The sequence below is a fragment of the Gigantopelta aegis genome, chromosome 6, assembly GCF_016097555.1.
Source record: "Gigantopelta aegis isolate Gae_Host chromosome 6, Gae_host_genome, whole genome shotgun sequence".
NCBI classification, from domain to species: domain Eukaryota; kingdom Metazoa; phylum Mollusca; class Gastropoda; order Neomphalida; family Peltospiridae; genus Gigantopelta; species Gigantopelta aegis.
Window position 1 is genome coordinate 64061022 of NC_054704.1, and position 25564 is coordinate 64086585.

The window sequence follows — 25564 nt, forward strand, 5'->3', positions numbered from 1 at the left end:
ATAAGTACGAAAATAAGTTGAAATGAATCACCGCAGGCGAGTGCTCTATCGTTTGGCCGAGATTTGCTTCTAACGTTTTTATTGTCAAGACGAACGGACAGATGCCTGTGTGGATCAGATGTCAGTGAAGACACGTTTCAGTATTATAAACTTAACTGTGATAGATTGTTATGTTCTACTAGGGGCGGCACAGTGTATAGTTGGACGGCCAAAGGTCACGAGTATTCTAGGGTTTAAATGTTTATGTTCTAGAGAAGGGCGAGACGTAGCCCAGTGGTAAGGCGCTCGCTTCATGCGCGGTCGGTTTGGGATCGATCCCCGTCGGTGGGCCCATTGGGTTATTTCTCATTCCAGCCAGTGTACCACGACTGGCATATCAAAGTCATATCCTGTCTGTAGGATGATGTATATAATAGATCCCCTGCTACTAATAAAAAATGTAGCGGGTTTCTTCTCTATGACTATGTCAAAATTACCAAATGTTTGACAGCTAATAGCTAATTATTAATAAATCAATGTGCTCAAATGGTGTCGTTAAACAACACAAACTTTATGTTCTAGAGAAATTTAAGGTGTGTTTTTTTTCTTCTATTCTTCCATATCACATTTTATTCTAGTTGGGTGGGAGTAGGGGTAGGGGTGGATGATTAATAAGCAGAAAAAAGCAGCACACATAATTCTTTATTGGTATGAGGAGAATATTTCGTTTGCCTAAAACACGATTTCATGAGATCTTGAGCCATAAGTATTAGGTGTTATTACTTTGCGCACGCGCACTCGCTCACACTCATTCGTTTAGTTCACTCATACAGGATTGGTGATCAATATAAACGCTACAGAAATTAATTTTACACCTTTATTTAATACCAAAGCCCATGGTATGTGTTATCCTGTCTGTAGGATGGTGCATAAAAAGATCCTTTGCTACGCCTGAAAAAATTTCTATATGTCAAAATTACCAAATAGTTAACATCCAATAGCCGGTGCTTAATAAATCAATGTGCTCTAGTGGTACCGTTAAACAAACAAAATACAAAAACAAAGTCAAAGAGACGCTTTCAAGACAATTTCGTGTTAAATAATGTTGATAATGATTTGTTTAATAATAAACAGGTAAATAAAAGGGTATATCTATTTAACTGGTAGAAGATTTTATAGTAATAATTTTGGGACTTGTAAACTTGATTGTGTGTCGTAACCAACATATTAAGAATAGTAATAGTATACCACACCATGACAAGTCATCTAATATATTCAAGGAAGCTATTAAGATAATATTCTAACGGAAAAAAGTAACTGTGCATTATATAAAGTGTCATAAAAATTACACATTTTCTGAAATTACAGAAGAAAAAAATCAATACATATTTATGAAGACATTCTCTTTCATGAGTTGGTCATGATTCACCCGTCGCACGTGTATTTCGTGCAGGGTGCACATTTTTGTGTTATCTTTGGGCCGCATGATACTCACACACGTATTTGAAAGTGAAACACTGTGACGGGACATGCTCTTATCTTTTCGCCTGTGGCGATGTTAATTGTTTTACAGGGCCGTGTGCAGCTTGGTTACGTAATACCCCCGCGCGACGGTGGTAGAGCCGCGTTCCAATATGCACTTAGACCAGTTGTGGAGGCCATGTGGCCAGTAGTTACGTAATAATAGTAAGTCTGGCCATCTAAGAAGAAAATACCGTCCCTGTGAGTTGTGGAACTATCACACGATAGGTGAGGTACCGCGTTGTGCCCCCAGGCGATATTCGCTGTCTCTGAGATTTTTGAATAAATAGATAGGATTTTAGATATATCGAGGAGAAACATTGGAAGGCTCCCGGGGAACGTAGTCCGACTGGACTGGTAAATATATTTTTCTGCTCTGTTGTATAACCTTGATGTGATTGATGTGACTTTAAATATTTTAATACTGTATTATACCAATATTATTTAGACAGTGTCTCCGGTAATCTGACGAAGTAAATTGTAGGCTTCACTGTTCTAAAATATTAAAGCGTAGCCAGTCATCCTAGAGGACCTAGGTAAACTGTAGGTTATTGTCTTTATTGTGATATGTACCAGTATTAATTCTGTATTACAAGGTTACTGAATGAGTATTTAAGGGTTAATTAAAAATTAACCAGTTAGGAATAGAGTTGTAATTCCTTTATTAATTAAGTTCCCCTGGCAGCGTTTCTCAATTATCACACGTGTGAGTGTTGTATCACGGTGAAGTGATTAGAATATTGTGTAAACTAGACACCTAGTGATTAACTAATTAAGTGATTAGCTCTGGGTTGTTATTATTTGTTGTTGTTAATTAACTACTGCGGCAAGTACATTTGTCAGCGTAGTGTTTATACAGATTCCAAAGTGCATTGTGTTTTGTTGTGTCTTCTAGTGAACTAAACGTGATATATATATATATATATATATATATATATATATATAAGATCTTATCTCTGATTATACCTAGAGCCGAGCCACTCGGGTATTATACTGCCCGATACAGAGAGATCTAAAAGATATACAGTTAGGAGAGATATTTGGAAAATCATGTTTTATTCAGTTACGGGTATTATAGGATCCCCGTGACAAACACACAAAATGGTTGTTTAAGCATTTACTACTCAGAAAAACACAATACGAAGGTTATGTCATGCAACGGCTTTCCAAAAACCAACGTCTTCGCGCCGTGGGTATGCTGCAAACAGGCATGGCGTAAAACGAAACACGGTAATCTCATTATTGAGACGATAATAACCAGATACAGGCTGGTAGGTACTGGGTTCGGATCCCAGTCGAGGCATGGGATTTTTAATCCAGATACCGACTCCAAACCCTGAGTAAGAGTTCCGCAAGGCTCAATGGGTAGGTGTAAACCACTTGCACCGACCAGTAATCTATAGCATAACAAGGAATCTTTTATTTGCGCTTCCCACAGGCAGGATAGCACAAACCATGGCCTTTTTTTAACCAGTTATGGATCACTGGTCGGTGCAAGTGGTTTACACCTACCCATTGAGCCTTGCGGAGCACTCACTCAGGGTTCGGAGTCGGTATCTGGATTACAAATCTCATGCCTCGACTGGGATCCGAACCCAGTACCTACCAGCCTGTAGACCGATGGCCTAACCACTAAGCCACCGAGGCCGGTTTATAATACGGATTACTAAACATCATGTTGTTATTTTCTAAACTAAAAAACAAAAAACCACTGTTAATGATGCAGAGTTACTTTATTCCGTTAGTATATATAGACCTACTGTAGTTCAGTCATTTGAGTTTGTCAGGCTCCCGCTCACTTTGTAGTTTATCAGTAATGTATTTATTTTTTATTGTCATATTTAAAACAAATAAATAACACACACAGACAGACAGACAGACAGACAGACACACACACACACACACACACGCACACACACACACCTACCTATACACATACACCTAGACACACCTACCTACAAACACATACGCACCTATCTACCTACATACACACACACCTATACACACATACATACACGCCTACCTACCTACACACACACACAGTATGATTCTATTTCTTGTTTCTATGCTGTTTGTCGTAATTATTTTACAAAATATATGCAACACTCTTAGCTATGGCGCTTAAATTATCACTTTATGAAAATGTCATAATAATAATCCAAAATTCCAATCAATTGTCATTGGGTCATTCATACATTACTGGACTCGTACGTATGCAGTGATACGGTTTGCATCATGATAACAGTTTTTAGTATGCCAGGGCCGTACCCTGACCAAAATCCATGGGGGGGCACTAAATTTTATAAATAATTTTTAACATACTATAAAGATTAAACATTTCTATGCTATTACTGGAGATATATAAAAAAAAAGAAAAAAGGACAAGATTCTCAGGGGGGGGCAGCTGCCCCCCCACCTGCCCCCCCGGAGGGTACGGCCCTGTATGCCATGTATGTAAGAACGAAGAGAGACAGTAGAAAAGCTGGATCATTATTCGACTTATTTATGTCATGTGTAGACTCGTACGTGGGAATACAAAAAGCCCAAGTGCTGGATCATAATTGGACTCCTGTTTATGTCATATGTAGCTGGATCATTATTGGACTCTTACTTATGTCATATGTAGCTGGATCATTATTGGACTCTTACTTATGTCATGTAGCTGGATCAATTATTGAATCTTACTAATGTCATATGTAGCTGGATCATTATTGGACTGTTATTTATGTCATATGTAGCTGGATCATTATTGGACTGTTACTTATGTCATATGTAGCTGGATCATTATTGGACTGTTACTTATGTCATATGTAGCTGGATCATTATTGGACTGTTACTTATGTCATATGTAGCTGGATCAATTATTGAATCTTACTTATGTCATATGTAGCTGGATCATTATTGGACTGTTACTTATTTCATATGTAGCTGGATCATTATTGGACTCTTACTTATGTCATATGTAGCTGGATCATTATTGGACTCTTACTTATGTCATATGTAGCTGGATCATTATTCGACTCTTACTTATGTCATATGTAGCTGGATCATTATTCGACTCTTACTTATGTATATGTAGCTGGATCAATTATTGAACTCTTACTTATGTATAATATGTAGCTGGATCATTATTGGACTCTTACTTATGTATATGTAGCTGGATCAATTATTGGACTCTTACTTATGTATATGTAGCTGGATCATTATTGGACTCTTACTTATGTATATGTAGCTGGATCATTATTGGACTGTTACTTATGTCATATGTAGTTGGATCAATTATTGAATCTTACTTATGTCATATGTAGCTGGATCATTATTGGACTGTTACTTATGTCATATGTAGCTGGATCATTATTGAATCTTACTTATGTCATATGTAGCTGGATCATTATTGGACTGTTACTTATGTCATATGTAGCTGGATCATTATTCGACTCTTAGTTATGTCATATGTAGCTGGATCATTATTGGGCTCTTACTTATGTCATATGTAGCTGGATCAATTATTGGTCTCTTAGATATGTCATATGTAGCTGGATCATTATTGAATCTTACTTATGTCATATGTAGCTGGATCATTATTGGACTCTTACTTATTTCATATGTAGCTGGATCATTATTCGACTCTTACTTATGTCATATGTAGCTGGATCATTATTGGACTGTTACTTATGTCATATGTAGCTGGATCAATTATTGAATCTTACTTATGTCATATGTAGCTGGATCATTATTGGACTGTTACTTATGTCATATGTAGCTGGATCATTATTGAATCTTACTTATGTCATATGTAGCTGGATCATTATTGGACCCTTACTTATGTCATATGTAGCTGGATCATTATTCGACTCTTAGTTATGTCATATGTAGCTGGATCATTATTGGGCTCTTACTTATGTCATATGTAGCTGGATCAATTATTGGTCTCTTAGATATGTCATATGTAGCTGGATCATTATTGAATCTTACTTATGTCATATGTAGCTGGATCATTATTGGACTCTTACTTATGTCATATGTAGCTGGATCATTATTCGACTCTTAGTTATGTCATATGTAGCTGGATCATTATTGGGCCCTTACTTATGTCATATGTAGCTGGATCAATTATTGGTCTCTTAGATATGTCATATGTAGCTGGATCATTATTGGACTCTTACTTATTTCATATGTAGCTGGATCATTATTGACTCTTACTTATGTCATATGTAGCTGGATCATTATTTGACTCTTACGTATGTCATATGTAGCTGGATCATTATTGGACTCTTACTTATGTCATATGTAGCTGGATCATTATTGGACTCTTACTTATGTCTATGTAGCTGGATCATTATTGGACTCTTACTTATGTCATATGTAGCTGGATAATTATTGGACTCTTACTTATGACATATGTAACTGGATCATTATTGGACTGTTACTTATGTCACATGTAGCTGGATCAATTACTGGACTCTTACTTATGTCACATGTAGCTGGATCAATTACTGAACTCTTACTTATGCAGAGATACGATTTTGATCACAGGTTATGTCGGTTTGACTTTTAGATCACACCATCTTGCATTATAATAATTATTAAAGCTTTCCAAATATATCACTTATCTTTTGCCCGGCGCAGACGAGCATTTTTTAACGCATGCGTCTTGCGTTAAAAAAACGCATCCGTACGAACGCAGTAAAAATGCATCGTGTGCGACCCCCTCTGCGTTGCGTTTTTTAGCGCTGCGTGGATTTTTCAAATATCAAACATGTTTGATTTTAGACGCACAAACGCATCTGTCTCCTGCCGCATCCGTCTAAAAACGCACGTGTGCGCCTACTTGCGTCTGCGTTGCGTTCACATTTTTATATTGACCAATCATCTGTCTATATATCTGTATATAATGAAATTAACAATTATTGGTTTCAGTGATGAATAGAACTGTGAAAACAGACCCGACCATTAAAAATGACTAACATGTAAATGTTTAAACACAAATAATTTCCAACTGCTCATCTTTGAAACAAAGACTAGGCATGTGTAATTAATGACATTTCTAAATAGATGAAATTAAAAAATATAAATTTTTGCATTCATTGTACTATGTTTAATAATAATTAAAAGAAACAATTGTGAAATAAGAAAGATTTATATCGTAATAGTATATTGTACATAATGTTTTAAATAAAGTTTATTATGTTTTAAAATGTATTAATAAATTACATTTAATCTTTGTTATTTTTCCTAGAGTAAAGTATAAATAAATTAATAAAAGAAATCGTCAGTGGATCGCAGGAACGCATCGCAGGTAGGCGCACACGAGACGCATCCGTTTGCGTTGAGTTTGCGTTTTTTTAACGCAGACGCATGCGTTAAAAAACGCTCGGCTGCGCCGGGCATTTGTAGCATGGTAGTGGTTTAAGTTTGTGAAGACGAAAAACTAAACAGTGTGATCTGATTAACACCCGGACTTAATAAAAGGGAAGCAACTGAAGGGGGTGGGGGGTGGGGGCTGTGATTAAAAGAGGTACGATCCCTGACAAAGTTCTGGCATTCATATTTTAATATGAGAAAGTTGTGTTTGCTGGATAATATCTATAGATCATTTGATAATATCCGCCATTTCATAATTTATTGCAGCTGGAGCCAGAATATCGAAAAAAAAAAAAAAAAAAAAATGTCGCTCTAGTACCACGGTAACGGTCAGCACTGTAATACAATACACGAAGGTCTCGCTCGGCCAGTCATACCTTATGGAGTCGTCCTGAAATTCCTGAAAGACGGCCGCTTGGACTGTGCAGGGAGCATACGAAACCATCTGGGCGTCATCTTCGGCCGGGGACACTGAACGCCGATCAGAAGACGACGTTTTATCATGCGACGAAAAAGTATGTTTTTGTTCTTAAATCATAGACGTTCAACTGGAAAGCCACAACAGGAAATTGTGGGCGAGGGTTACGGATACCAGGCCAGCTGTATGATATGCTTGCAAACTACTATGTGGGACACTCAAAGGGAAGTCGCCGAAAATTCAATGCTTAACGGATGACTACAATGGATTTATTTCTTCTTCTTCCTTTTTGTGTGTATGGGGGGGGGGGGGGGGGGGGGGGGGGGGGCTGTAAAATCTTCGTGGTCTGGGTATTTGTTGGGAAAACTGCTTATAATCAGAGTTCGACAAATCCGCTAGCCCGTCGCCCTGGGCTAGTGAGAAATGCAAAACCAGTAACCCGTTGGACTAATGGCTTAAAACATTTTTTTAAAATAATAATAATAATAATAATAATAATAATAATTTAAAAAAGCCACCGCTAGCTCTCGATAATTTTTGTCCTTCACTGAGGTAAGTTTGATAAAAAAAATTTAAACAAGTTTTATTTAACGACGCACTCAACACCTTTTATTTACGGCTATATGGCGTCAGACATATGGTTATGGACCACACAGATATTGAGAGAGGAAACCCGCTGTCGCCATTTCATAGCCTACTCTTTTCGATTAGCAGCAAGGGATCTTTTATATGCACCATCCCACAGACAGAATAGTACATACCACGGCCTTTGTTACACCAGTTGTGGAGCACTGGCTGGAACGAGAAATAGCCCAATGGGTCCACCGACGGGGATCGATCCTGGACTGACCGCGCATCAAGCGAACGCTTTACCACTGGGCTATGTCTCGCCCCCTACGTTTGATAAATGTTATTCTGACATTGGTTATCGCATAATATCAACATACCCTGTTATATTATACTAGTACTGCGTGTTTAGTTTATCTTGGACTAGTGTAGGTGCTTCTTTTTAACTTGCACCCTCTCCCTAAAAGATCGTGTATTTTTGTATTGGTATATTATTATTTGTAGTGTTGAAGACCATCTGGATGGTATTGATCGTCAGTACAGCCTCACTCTACATAGCTCAGAACTGGTTTTGTCTTACGGGAGGTCTAACTGGTAATGGAGAAGAAACCTCGAGAAATACCGAAAACATACAAATACTGGATTTGAAGACCGTGTCACGTACTGCTAAGAAAACTCTCAATACCTTAAAGAAGTATGTCTCCATGATAGCTTTATCGTTTATCAAATTAACACCAATAAACATGCTTTTTAAATTTCTAAAAGTTATTCAAATGATGTCCTCCCCATTGCCTTCTCTACGAGTCTTCTCTCTCTCTCTCTCTCTCTCTCTCTCTCTCTCTCTCTCTCTCTCTCTCTCTCTCTCTCTCTCTCTCTCTCTCTGTGTGTGTGTGTGTGTCTCTCTCTCTTTCTCTTTCGCTCTCTTTCTATCTTGTATCTTTCTCCGACTCTTTTATTTCTCTTTAACTCTCCGTGTCCATCCCTCTCTCTCTCTCTCTCTCTCTCTCTCTCTCTCTCTCTCTCTCTCTCTCTCTCTCTCTCTCTCTCTCTCTCTCTCTCTCTCTCTCTCTCTCTCTCTCTCTCTGCGTTGTCTTGACGTGTATAAAATGTTATTTAATATGTGGACTTGTTAGCCAATCTTCAAGTACTTATTCTTTCATAGACTCTTTGGTAAAGTCGTTACCTTTGTTTTTCAGACAACCCTTTACAGGACGTTGGATTGTTGTGTTTATTCCTCTACATTCTTCAAGTTGTGACGTCACACCTTTTAGTCGACTTCATGGATGGAACATAGTGGTAGTAGGAGGAAATAAGCACCCTTCTGGTTGCAGGTAGTTATGTTTTACAGCATGGGCGTACATAGGGGGGGTTCGATGGGTTCGACCGAACCCCCCCCCCCCCCCGAAATCGCTTTTTTATAATTTAATATATCTGACATTATTATATTTACTCAACATAGAAATATATGCCCAATATCTCTGCAATCTATTTTGGAACCCCCCTTTTCAAAATCATATGTATTGGAACCCCCCTTTTCAAAATCCTATGTACGCCCATGTACAGTGTCATAATTGTTTGCATGCTGTCGAAATAAAGACTGTAGAGGGAAATGAATGAATGTTTAACAAAATTCTAACACAAAAAAAACAGATCGTGTATTGGGAGTTAAAGGTGTGTATATGAAAAAAAAGAAGAAAAAAAGAACGAATTATATCAATATAAAAATTCAAAAGTTAATTAATTTAAAACAGTGTAAATAGCTGTACTAAAATATAATCGAGGTAAGTTGATTTGTTTGGTATAAAATACCGCATCTCTTGACAATTTCAACAAAAGTTCAGGTTGAAATCGAAGAGATTTCCAGAACTATTAAATATATATGAGAAGGAAAGAAATTGTCGCGTAACCATACTCCAAGGCATAGTTTTATCAACAGAGCTTTATTAGTAGTGGTCATTTACAGAAAGAGATAGAAACGCATATACCACGCCTTTAATATACCAGTTGTGGAGCACTGCTCAAAATGTATACACACACATACACACTCACATGTACACACACATACACACTCACATGTACACACACGTGTACACACACACACACGTATACGTAAGTGTAAGTCGTATATACATTTTATTATGGAAAAGGGGAATGTACTTTTAATAAATAATAATAAAAAGGGCTGTTATTACAAGTGTTACCAATGTCTCCTTAAAATTAATTCTGACAGATTAAAGACTGAAACATACCATTCAGTGTAGGATCGTACAATAGAACAGATATAACATAACTATGTAATAGATTATTTCATTATTGATGTGATTTTTAATATTTTATACATGACTGGCTTCTTTATTCAGATCGAAAGACTGTACATTTCTGACCTATGAAAAACAGCATGAGTTAGGATTTTCGGTGACGAGTGCAATCCCGCGAAATTCTGAGAGCAGGAAGATGATTGGCTATCTCTACGCCATTTCAAACAGAGCGGGATTCATATTTGAAACGGACTGTGATATAATTCCCAAATTCAACAAAATAGATTTTATTTTCTCCGCACACACCGCAGGACTAGTCTTTACTGGCAGTCGTGTGTTCAACCCATATCGTCATTTTGGCTATCCGATGTTATTTCCGCGTGGATATCCCCCCAATATGGTGAACAGCAGGACTCATAACAAGTATTATATTGCGGAGATGTCGCCACCTCTCATTCAGCAGGCACAGGTCAACTTTGTTCTCCGGAAATACGACTTGACGTCACTGCATCTGTCGGGTTCACAGAACGTTTCTTTTGATAGGTCCTCTCCTCCTGTATTTCTGTCAGGTGACACATTTGCTCCAATCAACGCTCTCAATACATTGTTTTCGTACAAGGCTCTCTGGCTCCTTGCTCTTCCAACCGATTGTAAATACGCGAACTGTGATACAGTGCGAGGTTACTGGGCACAGCGACTGGTTCAGGAAGTAGGTGGCACCACCGGTTTCCTGTCGTCCACGGCATATTCTTTACGAGAGCAGACTGTCAGTAAAGGGTTTGTCGTCAAACGAGTTTCTTCCAGCGCGTTAACAGAACAGCTTGTTGAGTTAATACGTCAGTGGACCTGCTCGTTAGAAGTCCCTGTATTCCAGTGTGCGCGGATGCTGTATAACAGACTGTTGGAAAAACAGTACGTGAGTGCAAATGATGTGAAGCTTTTCGATCTGTGGATTGCAGATTTGAAGAGTCTAGGATACACTGAGCCAGATCACAAACGTCGTCCTTCAGTTGATGCTAGCTCGTACTGGAACCCGCCCGTCATTTACTCGTCACCTAAATCTTTGATTTCCAGTGTTCACCTTGGTAAGAGAGACAAAACAGACGCTGTGACATCGTATCTTATTGAACCGATGGGAAAGCTGTGTCCAGGACAACATATTAGTGTAAAGCAATGGTTATCTCCACCCATCCAGGACATAATGTTATTAGTGATTTTCAATTACGATTTTCTCTTTCAGAATATTCCTTATATTGAGTTTACACACAGGAGATATTTTCGACATATTCTGTATTGTGGACCTAAAATAGCCTCTTTTGAAGAGATTGTGAAGAAATTTAAAGTCGAACATTTTATATTCGTGGAAGGGTTGGACGCCGACCAGTGGTTCTATCTGTACACTTGCATGACGCACGCAGCCACCATGAGTATCAACGTGAAAGGTTATCTACACGTTGGAGATGACATTCTGCTCAATTCGTGGAACATACTTGACTTACCACGCGACCACGTATGGATGCAGCACCCGTTCACCAAGATAGACCGTCAGCAGGCAAAACACAAATGGTGGTATTACTGGAATAAACCTCAAGGTCGCACTGCGGTCAATCGCGCCCTGGATGAAATTCAACACATCGCCAAAACAAACCCTGATGACGAAATCGCTAAGAAATTTATTGCAATGTATGACGTTAATGTCGGACTGCAGAATGTTATCCATCGATCAGTCGATATATTTTACCTCCCAAGTCGGTTTGGTAAAGATTTCGTGTATCTGGCTAAAATATTCCGGAAACACGATGTCCTGTTGGCCTTGGCCGTCACTTGCATACACGCAGGATTGGAACGGCTTGATCACGTGATCAACCTACTCGGGAAGAGCTTGTGGAAGGACAAACGGGAGTCGGTGTGGACACATTTCAACACATCCCATCATTATCTGCACCCGTTCAAGGCCGGCAAAGATCTGAAGGAAGAACCTGGACAACGTTTCTATTGTGATCAGTATCTGAAAACATCACAACAGAGGTTAACCGCACATCGAACCAAAATCCATGTTAAACATTAAATTTTACGTTAAAAAGTATGTTTTTAAAGGAACATACCCTAGTTTTTAAACACTACTGCATATTTGTGACCTTTAGAGCCCTTTTTGAGCATTGAAATCATACTTTACTTAGAGTGTATTGTTTATATTATATCCATTTCCATATATTCGAAGTGTTTTTGGTCATCCTGGTGTTTTTAATATCACAAAATGCATTTCTTATATTTTTAAAAACGCACGTGCGTCTGAAATGTAACAGTTATGCAGTCGAGTTTTAGTCTATTTTTAGAGAGTATTTCACCATTTCAAAGTGACAGACTCATGTTTCACTCAATTGTAACTTCATCCAAATGTGTTAAGGTTTGTAGATTAACTAAACTTAGTGTGCATTTTCATGGGCTGAAACTAGGGACTGTCCCTTTAAAAACCAAAACGGTTATTAACATATTGTGTGTGTTAATATTTTTAAAAACCAAAACGGTTATTAACATATTGTGTGTTAATATTTTTAAAAACCAAAACGATTATTAACATATTGTGTGTGTTATTAACATATTGTGTGTGTTGATATTTTTAAAAACCAAAACGGTTATTAACATATTGTGTGTGTTAATATTTTTAAAAACCAAAACGGTTATTAACATATTGTGTGTGTTAATATTTTTGAAAACCAAAACGGTTATTAACATATTGTGTGTGTTAATATTTTTAAAAACAAAAACGGTTATTAACATATTGTGTGTGTTAATATTTTTAAAAACAAAAACGGTTATTAACATATTGTGTGTGTTAATATTTTTTTAAATAAAAACGATTATTAACATATTGTCTTTTGATAATATTTTTTATGGACATTTAATAAGATGTTGTTTCCTTTTGTTTGTTAGATTTCTGATTGCATTATAGATTTCAATGACGTAAAAGCTGCAGTAGAGAAAACGTTTTCAGTCATTTCAGTCTATTTTTATTATATACACATTCCAAATATGGAAACCTTATTTTGTACTTTATACATGTATTCTTCAAATAAAGACTTGTTTTGTTTTTTCAAAGTCGTTGCGTTGTGATCTATCGCATTGTCTTGTGTACTGGGACTTTCGATGACGTTTACTTGAATACCTGGGGGCTGAAACGTCAATGGTCGATAGCGAATCTTTGACCCTAGTCGGGTATAAGTCTTATTTGCAATTCACTTGCAGATTAAATTGCAAAACCAAGTCCAGTTATTAAAATTGGTACAGTTTGGTGGTTAAGTGATAGTTTTATTGTTTTTGGGGGGTTTTCTTAACCGATAACCTGACTGGGGCCACCGACGACACGACATTGTGGTACAATCGTTTTGGCTTCAAACAATAAATATAAGGAAGAAAATGTTTTATTTAACGACGCGCTCAACACGTTTTATTTTACGGTTATATGGCGTCAGGCATATTGTTAAGGACCACACAGATATTGAGAGAGGAAACCCGCTGTCGCCCCTTCATGGGCTACTCTTTTCGATTAGCAACACGGGATATTTTATATGCACAATCCCACAGACAGGAAAGTACATATCACCGCCTTTGTTACACCAATTGTGGAGCACTTGATGGAACGACAAATAGCCCAGTGGAGCCACCGACGGGGATCGATCCTAAACCGACCACGCTTCAAGCGAGCGTTTTACCTCTGGGCTACGTCCAGCCCCTTTGCCTCCAAGAGATGCAGCCATGGAAACAAAAACTAGTAACAAAAAACAGTCGATCACGTTGTTGTGTGGTATCAGTAGCTTATCGAAACTAAAACGTGTTCAGTCATGAAGAAGCTGATGTAAACATTGTAAGTTATCTGCATGTCATTATGAATGAAAACGCGAAACACATCCGGTTTGTGCTGATGACAACGACATGTTTTCCTTGCTGCTGTATTTCACTTGGAAATGGTCATTTTCAAATGATATTGTTGTCGATATTAGTGCTTCTGCCAAAATACTAGGTGACAAGTGCAAAGATCTGCTTGCGGTTCATGCACTCACAGGTTGCAATTCAACAAGCCACCCCTTTGGAAAGAGCAAAATATCTGCTATAAAGATTATGCTTTATAGCATGATCTAAATTTAGAATGCATTGGGAACGCCTAGGCAGTCAACGAGTAAGTCGTCAATGCTGGCAGACATTTGCTAAGTGTCTTATATGGATCTACAAAGAGCGACGTTACTCTTAATGACCTCTGACACCAAAATTAATATGTATCAAGAAAATGGATAGCCCAAAGATTAAAGTATTGCCCCCAACTAATCCAGTTGAAGCACAACATATCCTACGTGCTCATTACCAGTGTTGTTTTTGGAAGTATGCTAAGGAGAAAGGTCCACCTGACCTTGATATAACAGACTATGGATAGCGAATCATTATCAGTAATGGAATTAATGGAACATCTCAAAGTTGTTGCATGTGGATGTTCTTCTGACAAGACCTGTTCTCAAAATGCATGCAGCTGTAAAACAAATGGTGTCTCTTGTACATCATACTGTAAGTGTATGAGACAAGAGACATGTCACAATCCCAATACGAGTCATGACGGTCTAGAAATTAATGATGATGATGACGATGACGACGATGATGACTGTAATGATGGGGATAATGATGTACGTGTTGATGATGAAACAGAACTGCTATAATTTGCACACTGACAGGGATTTATTGAATGAAGAAAACTATTCATTGGAATGGTAACTTTATAAACACTTAAATTTAACCAGCATACTTCAATAATTTGTGTATTTTGTACAACATTACTGAAGCTTACAGTTCTTGCTTCAATCCATTTTTTTATGTCAGAAAACATAAATATATCTTTAAATAATTCAAATCGGTCTATTATTTTATGAAGGCATGTCGGCGGCCATGGGGTTTTTTTACGTTTTAAAAAATATGCCCACAGATGAAAAAGTGGCGCCTTACAGAATTTCATTCAGAACATTATTTTAAACAAATCTATGAAAAAATAGCTTGTTATATCCCATTTCAACGTTCACTTGATTGACTGCCCGACTAATACACCTGGAAATTAATTAAGCATTACCTGAACTCTATTTGGGGGGGGGGGGGGGGGGGGGGGGGGGGGGGGGGGGCCGCCTAGAAGTATTTATCTGTGCCTACGGGGTTTAAACTAGAATGTTGAAAAAATATATATATTATCTGTCTACAAGGTATTTATCGAGATGACATGAATAAATTACCTTTGAGAAGCACAACAACTCCATGGTTAATTATCATACATTTTACATGCATATTTACCGTTTTTGTATTTAAAAAGAGAGAGACAGGGATAGGGACGGGGAAGAGGAGATTATTGATCAATTTACCAAAGATATTAAACACCTTGTAGCAGGTGAATTGTCAAAATACAACTGTCTAATCTACTGAGTATTCCTTAGCTTTAATTCGCGGGGCGGGACATATCGCTCGCTTGATGCACGGTCGGTCTGGGGGCGCACTGGACTATTTCTCGTCCCAATCAGTGCATCACAACTGACACACCAAAGGTCGTAGTATGTGCTATCCTGTCTATGGGATGGTGCATATAGAAGATCCCTTGCTACTAATGGAAAAATGTAGCGGGTTTGCTCTCTGAGACTATATGTCAAAATTACCAAATGTTTGACATTCAATAGCCGATGATTAATAAATCAATGTGCTTTAGTGGTGTCGTTAAACAAAACAAACTTTTTTTCATTTTAATTTTATTTATTTAACATATTCTGCAAAATGGGTGGAATCGTCAAGTTAAACATCAAGTAGTCTAGATTATATATAGGTACCAGTTTAACGAGGTGCGACAGTGGTATTTTGTTGTAGTACTCTTTCAGCTTCGACGTAGTGTTGGCGTACTTGTGGTCATAATCTCGTTCAGGATACTGTACTAAATGAGAAACCCCAAGATGGTCCAGAACTGTTTTGGCATCCGCGTCCGCGTTATTCAAGTGGCCGACGAAGTCGTACTTGATCTCACACGGCGATGACAGGATGGAAATCAGCTGCCAGTGTATGTCGTACGAATAGACCGGACTGTCCACGACGTAGGCAACGAACTCTGAAAACCTCACACCCAAACCAGACGCCACTGCCGCCTCGGTTGGTTCGCTTCTGTATGCTCTTATTATACGTGTGCCAACCTTCTTCCAAGCAAAACGATTCTTGCCGCAGAACTTGTTCAGGTACGTAGACAGAAGTCTCTCTAACGGATCTCTCACGAAGATGAACTTGTAATAGTGTTTGAGTCTGTAGGATATCTCCTCCTGTGGAAGACTCGCCAGATAAGGCAAGCTTCCGAGGTACTTGGCGTAGACGCTTTTTATGCTCAAAGACAAAGGGTCTGACGTGTTCACCTTGTCCGACAGCACCAGCATAATGCGTCTCCAGTTGGATGAACCAACCTTGGGCAAGAGACAGAAGATGAACTTGTATTTATCGTTATACACCAGATTATTATACTTCTTAATATTTTTGAGGGTATTTGTAGCACATGGAGACTGACAATATTCTCTTGAGGTCTGGTAAAGCTTGGATTTGATTTCTGTATCACACTGAAAAGGAATTAAAGAAATTATGCTAATTCACATAATTTGTATCTTGTTTGGTTTGAAAAAAAGAAGCTAAACAAAATCATTGAATTTGTCTTTACTCTGGCGATATAATGTTTGTTGTATTGTTTGAACACTGTTGTTATTGCAGTCGTCATATGAAAAAGACGATATCCCATATTGCTTTTAAAAATAATAATTTAAATTGTTTAAATCACACACACACACACACACACACACACACACACACACGACCTTTCCGAGTTCGACACAACGAGATTCTACTGTGTGAGAGTGTGTATATACGCGCTAAAGTGGGAAAATCAACACACTATTGTCACAGATGTTGAATACAGAACCATCATGCACTCTAGAAAATCGCCCCTCCAAACGCATTTGATGTAACCATGGGCGGATATGACGGCGCCGAGATATGTGAGCTTGTTGGGCTCCTTATCTTGCAAACTATACGGAATGAGTCAAACATCAGCAACCTGGGGCTATACAGGGATGATGGACTAGCAGTATTGAACAGACATTCGGGGTGCGAATTGGAGTGAATTAGAAAAGGCCTCGTAAAGATTTTCCAAGGACTCGGCCTCAAAATAACAGTGAAGACCAATTTGAAAACCACCAACTATCTGGATACAACATTGAACCTGAACAACGGTACATACAAACCCTACAGAAAACCGAACGACCAAACGATGTACATCGACAGGAACTCCAATCATCCACCTGCAATCACAAAGCAAATCCCACGAACTGTCAGCAAGAGAATCTCTCTCCTCTCATCAACCGAAGACATTTTTGCCAAAGCCGCCCCCGCTTACAACAAAGCATTAGAAGCAAGCAACTATACAGAGAAGAGAGTATTCCATCAATCAGACATAAAAACAGGAGCAAGCACCAAAAGGAAAAATAGATCTAGGAACACAACATGGTTCAACCCGCCATACAGTAGGAACGTAAGGTCAAAAGTGGGGAAAACATTCCTACAGCTAATAAAGAAGCACTTCCCGACCGGCAGCAAGTACCACAAACTCTTCAACAAAAACAACGTCAAAGTAAGCTACAGCTGTATGAAGAACATGAAAACGATCATACAACACCACAACGCAAAAATCATCGCTGAAGACAGCAACAAGCAAACAGAGAACAAATGCAACTGCAGAAATAAGGACGATTGCCCACTTGAGGGAAACTGCCTCACTAAATCAGTTATATATGAAGCTGCAGTGCATACCACTAACACACCAAGCAAGACATACATATGCCTCACAGGAGGATCCTTCAAAGAAAGGTATGCCAACCATAAGAAGTCCTTCATGCACAGCAAGTACGAAAAGGAAACAGAGCTGTCGAAATACATTTGGGAACTAAAAAGAAATAACGCCGAGTACACAATAACGTGGCGCGTAATAAGGAAAGTGAACACCTTCAAGAGAAGCACGGGGCAGTGCAATTTATGCATTGAGGAAAAATATATATATATATTACGGTTACCTGTGTTTCGTCAAAGGCCCGTTGTATTTTCTCGGTGTGGTGATCTATAAATAATCAAAATTAAAGAGAAATAAAGATACAGAAAATAAACTTATGGAAAATAATTTCATTTACGTTAACTTCACATTCTTTCAACATTTCATTGATAGTGTCAGACTTTCCCAGACGCGCTGTACACATTATAACCGTGAAGTTTGAGTAATTATTTAGCGTTTAAAACCGAGTGGTGTAACCGTTTTGTTTTCGGGTTACTATTTTTGCTTTGGAGCTAAGTTTGGGGGATACAGCCAGGGAACAGCATAGTTAGCATCTTTATCACGTTGAAGATGTTGTAGCTGTTGCAGAACCTCCATCTCAAGTGTCTAAAATTGCAACAACAAAAAATTAGACATGCCCTTTCGTGGTTGTTTTGTTTTGGGGTTTTTATTTGTTGTTTTTTTAAACACGTTTTATGGTATGTTAAAACAAGTTTTAGCATTAAAACGCGTTTATAAATATGATTGTACAAATGCGTTTTAGTATCAGCGTTTTAAAGTTAAAACAGGTTTATATAAAAAAAAATTCTTAGAACATAGTTTTATTCTTTTGAAATACTTTTTACTGTTAAAACGCTTTTATAAATATGGGTCATGGGAATGATGGTGAGTCAGAGTGATAGGTCGCTTTAAATGGTGAATCGTATTCATATACTTACCTTTATTTCACACCCAATCTATCTCATGGTCCATTCCTTGACGTGGTGAGGTAGCCTGAATGCCTCAATGACTCGGAGAGCTATGCCACCTGGAGCATCAGCTCCTGGTAGGGTCACCCAAGCTGGACTGGTCAAAGGGTAGAGACCTAGACTAATATGGACTGGACAGACAGAGGACGTGAGTCAAGAAAGACAACTGTCTAGGAGAAGCAAACTCCAAAATCAAAACTGGGCTGGAGAGGCTCAGAATCCTAATGAGGAAACTCTCCTAGGAGAAGGAAAACTCTAAACTCATACCAAGTCCACTGAAGTCAGAGTACAGAAGCTACGCATCAGCATTAGCATGGAAACCGAAAGGAAATATCTGTACATGCACCAAGCTCTATGATCATGACACCCAACAACCGATGTGAGTTTTTGTGCTGGGATGTCCTTAAGCAAGAATGCATTCCTTAAATGGTCGGTTATTAGCTGGTAGTGCATAAGTGGTGTCTTCAGTGGTGTCGTGGTTAAGCCATCAGACATAAGGCTGGTAGATAAGGGTATTGACTCCCATCCAGAGTTTTAACGACTCAATGGCTTCTATGGCTGACATCCGTCTTTTTGGGTAACCATTGGCTCATAAGAACAGGAGACGTAGCAAAGGGTTGACAACGTACAAGCCGAAGCAGGGCTCTGTCCTCGCGCTGTGACGTCATGCGCGGTCTCCCTGATCGTAGGAGATCCTTTACAGCATTGGTATGCCCGTGTTTTCGTATCAGTCTGCTGATTACGGTGTAATGATACCCCAGTTGACGTCCTATACTTTTGAAGGTTATGCCGGTCGCATGCATACCAATAATACGCCATCTTTGGGCCTCTGATAACCGTCGACGTGCCATATTCAACGATTAAACTTTAACAATGCAAGACAGTGATGTTTAATGTCAACAATTGCAGTGTATTGATACTGCATTTTGAGCAAAGCATGGGTGGCATGATGCACGTGCACGTCGTTCTGTTGTGGGACTCACAGTTGTCATTGTACTCTCCTATTATTTCGATGTAACACCATTCTTGACATATTCGTCACGTAATTTGCAGTTTTTACCAATGGGGCTATTTCAGTACTAATTATATCTAGGGGTGCTTAACTTTTTTCTTTGTGTATAGTACGTGTATATGGAATCTAAAACACATTAATGCGAACGATTATGTATACACATACAAATCACGGATAAAGGTAATATGGGTCTTATAAAATAAACGTAGTTGTGTGTGTGTGTGTGTGTGTGTGTGTGTGTGTGTGCGCGTGTGTGTGTGTGTGTGTGTGTGTGTGTGTGTGTGTGTGTGTGTGTGCATGCGTGTTTGCGTGTGTGTTTTGGGTGGGGGTTTTTTTACCATTTGTGAAAAGATCCGTTTTTGGTGTTACAATGTTTACGTCCATCCAGTTGTAGTGTGCTGTGAATGTAAACAACGCCACTGCTGTAAACATCAACACTAGAACAGATATCTTTTTCATCGCTGAACACGAGTACGTATTGTCGCTTCCAGGTGATAAGAGCTAAAAAGATACCTTGCCACAGACAGAATACGATATACATGGGTTTTTAATACACACTTTACCACACAGGATAAGCACACGCGTTGTAATCTACACTGTCCCCCATACAGGATACGGTACACTTGCAACATGTAGCACTGATAAGGAACACTGAACAGTCTTGATGGATTAATTTTTCATGGGGCGAAAATAAATGATTTTTCAGTAGACTGCTTTGCGTACTTTGTACTATCAGCAGATGTCACTTGATGTACAGCAAGTTGCAAGGCGATTTTGAACAGAGGGGATGTTTAAGCAATGGCAATGAAAAAAATACAAGAATGAGAAAGTATATGAACGAAAGCTTTATTTGACCATAATTTGCACATTAAAATACGTTATATATATATATATATATATATATATATATATATATATATATATATATATATATATATATATATATATATATATTAAAAACCCGTATTTTTGCAGTGATGGTACCCGTACAATCGGCCGTAAAATCCCTACGCCGTACAAGACGGCATTTTAACCGTACAAAATATCTTTATGACCTGAATATTCTTCTTATTGAAGGGGGATGGGACGGAGCTACGTGATGAAGTCCTCACCTGAAGCGCGGTCTAGAATCAATCCCAGTCGGTGTTGTGCTATTTTTCGTTCGAGCCAGAGATCCACCACTGATGTAACAAATGCTGTGGTGTGTACTGTCCTGTCACTGGAATAGTGCACATAAAGAATCCCTTGATACTAATCGAAAAGAGTAGCCCATTGAGTGAAGCCATCAAGTTCTCTCTCTCTCTCTCTCTCTCTCTCTCTCTCTCTCTCTCTCTCTCTCTCTCTCTCTCTCTCTCTCTCTCTCTCTCTCTCTCTCTGATAACCATATAACCTTAATTAAAATGTGTTGAGTTCGTCGATAAATAAAACAATTCTTTCTTTTTTAACGCAGTCCAACACATTGTTTGTAATGCATAAAAAACCACATTTAATTGTGTCCCCATGGGCTGGACGTCGGTGGGCCCATTGGGTTATTTCTCGCTCCAGCCAGTGCACCACAACTGATATATCAAAGTCCGTGGTATGTGTTATCCTAAAAATTGAAGCCGAGTCAGGCAGTCTCATGGAAATGATAGTGTCTGATGGAAAAACTGTAGCACAAGCCACAGAATTCCCATCCCGTTATCCATCTGTATACACAGGAATGTAATCACTGTACTTGTCCTGAATTTCCATGAAAAACTGTTTATACACAACAGCATCTGTGCGATCTTTCTTCAGATGCGCCAGATCAAACACAATTGTAGGTGGTGTAATACACCAGGGTGGTAAAACAAAATATGAAGGAGTTTCCAAAGTGTCAGTTAAATCAATGTTGGAAAGTGACAAAAGGCGCTTAATGCGAAGACCAAATGTATGAATAGCATTTAGCCTTGCATCAAACAACTTCATATATTTGTTGTCAAACACCGCATCATGTGTAGGATGTTGTGGTAAAGAGTTAATCTTGGTAGCATACTGCAGAGAAAGCTTTCCACGTCTAGCACCCAAACAAGGTTCGTGTGCATCAACATACAAGCTCTCCACAGGAGATGTTCTAAATGCACCAAGACATAGCCTAAGTCCCTGGTTGTGTATAAGATCTAGCATCTGCAAGTAAGACTTGCGTGCCGACCCATACACAATGCATCCATAATCTAGTTTAGACCTCACAAGAGATCTATACAGACGGAGCATAACCTTTCGGTCTGCTCCCCATTCTGTATTACCAATGACTTTTTAAATATTGAGAGCTTTCAAGCCCTTCTTTTTAACATATTTGAGATGGGGCACAAAAGATAGCTTCCTGTCAAATATAACCCCTAGATATTTAGTCTCCTCCACAACTGGAATTGGATTTTTGTCCAAAAAACAACTGTGGATCTAAGTGGAGACCTCTTTTCTGGCAGATATGCATACAAACCGTTTTTGCCTTTGAGAATCGAAAGCCATTGTCAGTTGCCCATTGATGAAGTTTATTCAAACAAAGCTGCAACTTACGTTCAATGATACTCATATTGGACGATCTATAGCAAATCTGAAAATCATCGACATATAACGAGCAATCCACACCAGGTGTTAAACACTGGGTGATGCTGTTAATTTTCACAGAAAATAAAGTTACAGACAGGATACTACCTTGAGGCACACCCATCTCCTGTGGGTGAATGTCGGACGAAGTCGACCCCACCCGAACTTTAAAAGATCTATCTTTTAAAAATTGAGAAATAAAAATAGGAAGTCGACCTCTAAGTCCCATGCCATGGAGGTCTTTTAAAATCCCATACTTCCATGTGGTATCATAAGCTTTCTCCAAATAAAAAAACACTGAAACCAAGTGCTGATTATGGATGAAAGCTTCCCTACAAAACATTTCAAATCTAACAAGATGATCAACCGTGCTACGTCTAGATCTGAACCCACATTGCACGTTAGTAAGCAATTTGTGGGATTCAAGATACCAGACAAGTCTACGATTGATCATTCGTTCCATGGTTTTACAAATGCAACTTGTCAAAGCGATAGGGCGATAGCTAGTAGGATGAGTTGGATCCTTACCAGGCTTGGGAATAAGAATGATAATAGCTTTCCTCCAATCAGAAGGAAAGTTTCCAGAAATCCAGATGTTATTAAAAATATTCAAAAGAACCATTAAAGATGATTCAGGTAAATGTTTTAATAACTGATAATGAATTTCATCTGGTCCTACTGAAGTATCATGGGCTCTACGAAGAGCATCCTGCAATTCCTCCATAGAGAAACGCCTGTTGTACACTTCAGCATTTTCAGATGAAAAATTAATGGACTGCTTTTCAGCTTTAGTTCGGACAGATGTAAAGGCATCTGTACTGAAAGCAGAAGATGAGTTATGAGAAAAGTTGTCTGCCAATGCATTGCCAATGTCACGATGAGACGTGACATCCGTGTCATTGACAGACAAATGATGAACTGTATTACTGGATTCTTTACCTTTGATTTTACGGATCCTATTCCAGACAGATTTCACTGATGTTTGTGAATTCAACTTGGAGACAAAAGTTCTCCAAGATGTTTTCTTACTCTGTCTAATCTCTCTGCGAGCCTTAGCCCTAGCAATACGAAATGCATCCAGGTTGTCTGCTGTAGGTTCACGTTTGAACCGCTCAAGCAACCTGTTTCGCTCTTTGAATGCATCTTTGCACGTATCATTAAACCATGGTTTATTGAAACGCTTTGGCACTGCCGAAGTCTTAGGAATAGTTTCATCTGCAATGTCCTTCAAGATGGAAGTGAACAAAGACATGGGATCATCAGCATCAGTAATGGCAAATTGTTGCATACGAGTACTGCACAGATGCTGAAACTGACCCCAATTTGCCTTCACCAACTTCCACCTTTGAACCCTTTCAAGTGATGGTGGTCCATCATTCTCCAAAATAATGGGAAAGTGGTCACTACCACAAAGGTCTGAACCAACTTTCCATGAGAAATCAAGAAAAAGTGATGGACTACAAAGAGTTAAATCTATGGAAGTGAAAGATCCACTTGCAGAATGAAAATATGTACGACTTTTATCATTAAATAAAAGTAAGTCGTTTTTGAGAATTAAGTCTTCCAATTGTTTACCTCTAATATTGATATCCTCGCATCCACACAAAGTGTGGTGACCATTAAAATCTCCCATAATAATAAAGGGAGTAGGGAGCTGATCAATAAGATCTTGAAGATCCCTATGATTAAAATTAAAATGATTACGAGGTGGCAAGTAAACTGAGCACAGAGTAACAGTTTTATGAGCCGTGACTTTGACAGCCACAGCTTGTAAATTGGTATTTAATGTTACTGAACTCTGAGGAATGTTTTCATTAACAAGAATGGAAACACCCCCAGATGCTCTATTTTCAGTTTCTTGAAATTTATGATAGAGGTTAAATCCTCTCATGGTAATATAATCAGTGTCCTTCAAGAAAGTTTCCTGAAGACACACTGCAAGAGGATTATGTTTTTGAATTAAAAGACTTAATTCATCAAAATTGGGCCTAAGCCCACGGCAGTTCCACTGAATGACTGAATTAGTCATCAGGGGGAAGTACAGGAGTTCTTTTTAACTTTTTCTTTGGATGTGGTTTGGATTTTGGTGAAGATATACTGGTTTGAGTATAATCATCCATATTCATAGCATCCACATACAGATGATCAAATGGATTGTTTACTCAGACTGAGCATTGCTGAATCTTTCTTTAAGTGCCCAGAAGAGCGGTCCTTATTAAGAAATGTTGTGTCTTTTACTGGCTGAGTTTTGCTAGGACCTGGATTCCCAGCATTGATAACTCTTGGCGGGTTCTTTGAACCCAAAGACACCTGGGTTGTTTGAGTCATTTGTTGTTGGTGAGAAGTTTTTGTTGCTTGACGTTGAGCCTTTTCAATGTCAGAAACCTTCTTAAATTTTTCTTCACAATTTGGCCATGTCAGATCTGTCTGGACTGAAACATTGTTTGTAGAGACTTTTACGGCAGAGGCATAGGATTTACCTACTGCCATAGGAGTCAGTTTCTCTACAACTTGTCTGGCCTCAGTAAAAGACAGATGCTTGTCAACTTTTATCTGCTGAACTTGCTTTTCAAACTTCCACCTTGGGCACTCTCGCGAGTACGCAAAGTGTTTTCCATTACAATTGGTACATATTGTGTCATTCTGACATGCCTTGCTGTCATGGTCAAATTGACCACAACGGGCACAGGTCAGCCTGCCACGACATGCATTTTGTCCGTGTCCAAACTTCTGACATTTGAAACACCGCAAGGGAATGTACGGCATAACAGATATATTCAAATAACCCGCCTTAACTGATGAAGGGAGCAAAGGGTCATTAAATGTAAGAATCAAAGTATTCGTGGAAACAAGTTCAAAATTTCGACGAACCTTTATTCTCTTGACGGAAACGACACCTTGTGAGGAGAGATTTTCTCAAATCTCATCCTCAGGTACTCCCTCCAGGTCCTTTGATCGTATGACTCCCTTAGACGAGTTAAGTGAAGTGTGTGGTATGATATGTATTGGAATGTTACACAAAACTGTAGATTTTAG

At 38.7% G+C, this 25564-nt stretch overlaps 2 protein-coding genes across 3 annotated transcripts in view; one reads left to right on the forward strand and one right to left on the reverse strand.

Annotated features, from left to right (window-relative positions):
• The window catches only part of LOC121374667 (probable glycosyltransferase STELLO1), a 29316-nt gene extending 14503 nt beyond the window's left edge, over nucleotides 1-14813 (forward strand). The window contains exons 2-5 of the mRNA XM_041501777.1: nucleotides 7405-7466; nucleotides 8354-8543; nucleotides 10210-12135; nucleotides 14630-14813. Of these exons, the coding sequence (XP_041357711.1) occupies nucleotides 7405-7466; nucleotides 8354-8543; nucleotides 10210-12135; nucleotides 14630-14813 (2362 nt within the window). The remainder of the gene's footprint in view (nucleotides 1-7404; nucleotides 7467-8353; nucleotides 8544-10209; nucleotides 12136-14629) is intronic.
• Nucleotides 14814-15861: 1048 nt separating this feature from the next.
• On the reverse strand, nucleotides 15862-20434 carry LOC121375989 (carbohydrate sulfotransferase 11-like). Of its 2 annotated transcripts, XM_041503739.1 has the most exons (3): nucleotides 20299-20434; nucleotides 18225-18268; nucleotides 15862-16721 (listed from the first exon to the last, which is right to left on the reverse strand). In XM_041503739.1, exons 1-3 carry the CDS (start codon nucleotides 20417-20419, stop codon nucleotides 15879-15881), a joined length of 1008 nt encoding a protein of 335 aa, XP_041359673.1. In that variant the 5' UTR covers nucleotides 20420-20434; the 3' UTR covers nucleotides 15862-15878. The 2 variants fall into 2 exon arrangements, with proteins under 2 accessions (XP_041359673.1, XP_041359674.1); XM_041503740.1 differs by lacking the exon at nucleotides 18225-18268 and having other exon boundaries at nucleotides 20299-20339.
• Between the last annotated feature and the right edge of the window lie 5130 nt (nucleotides 20435-25564).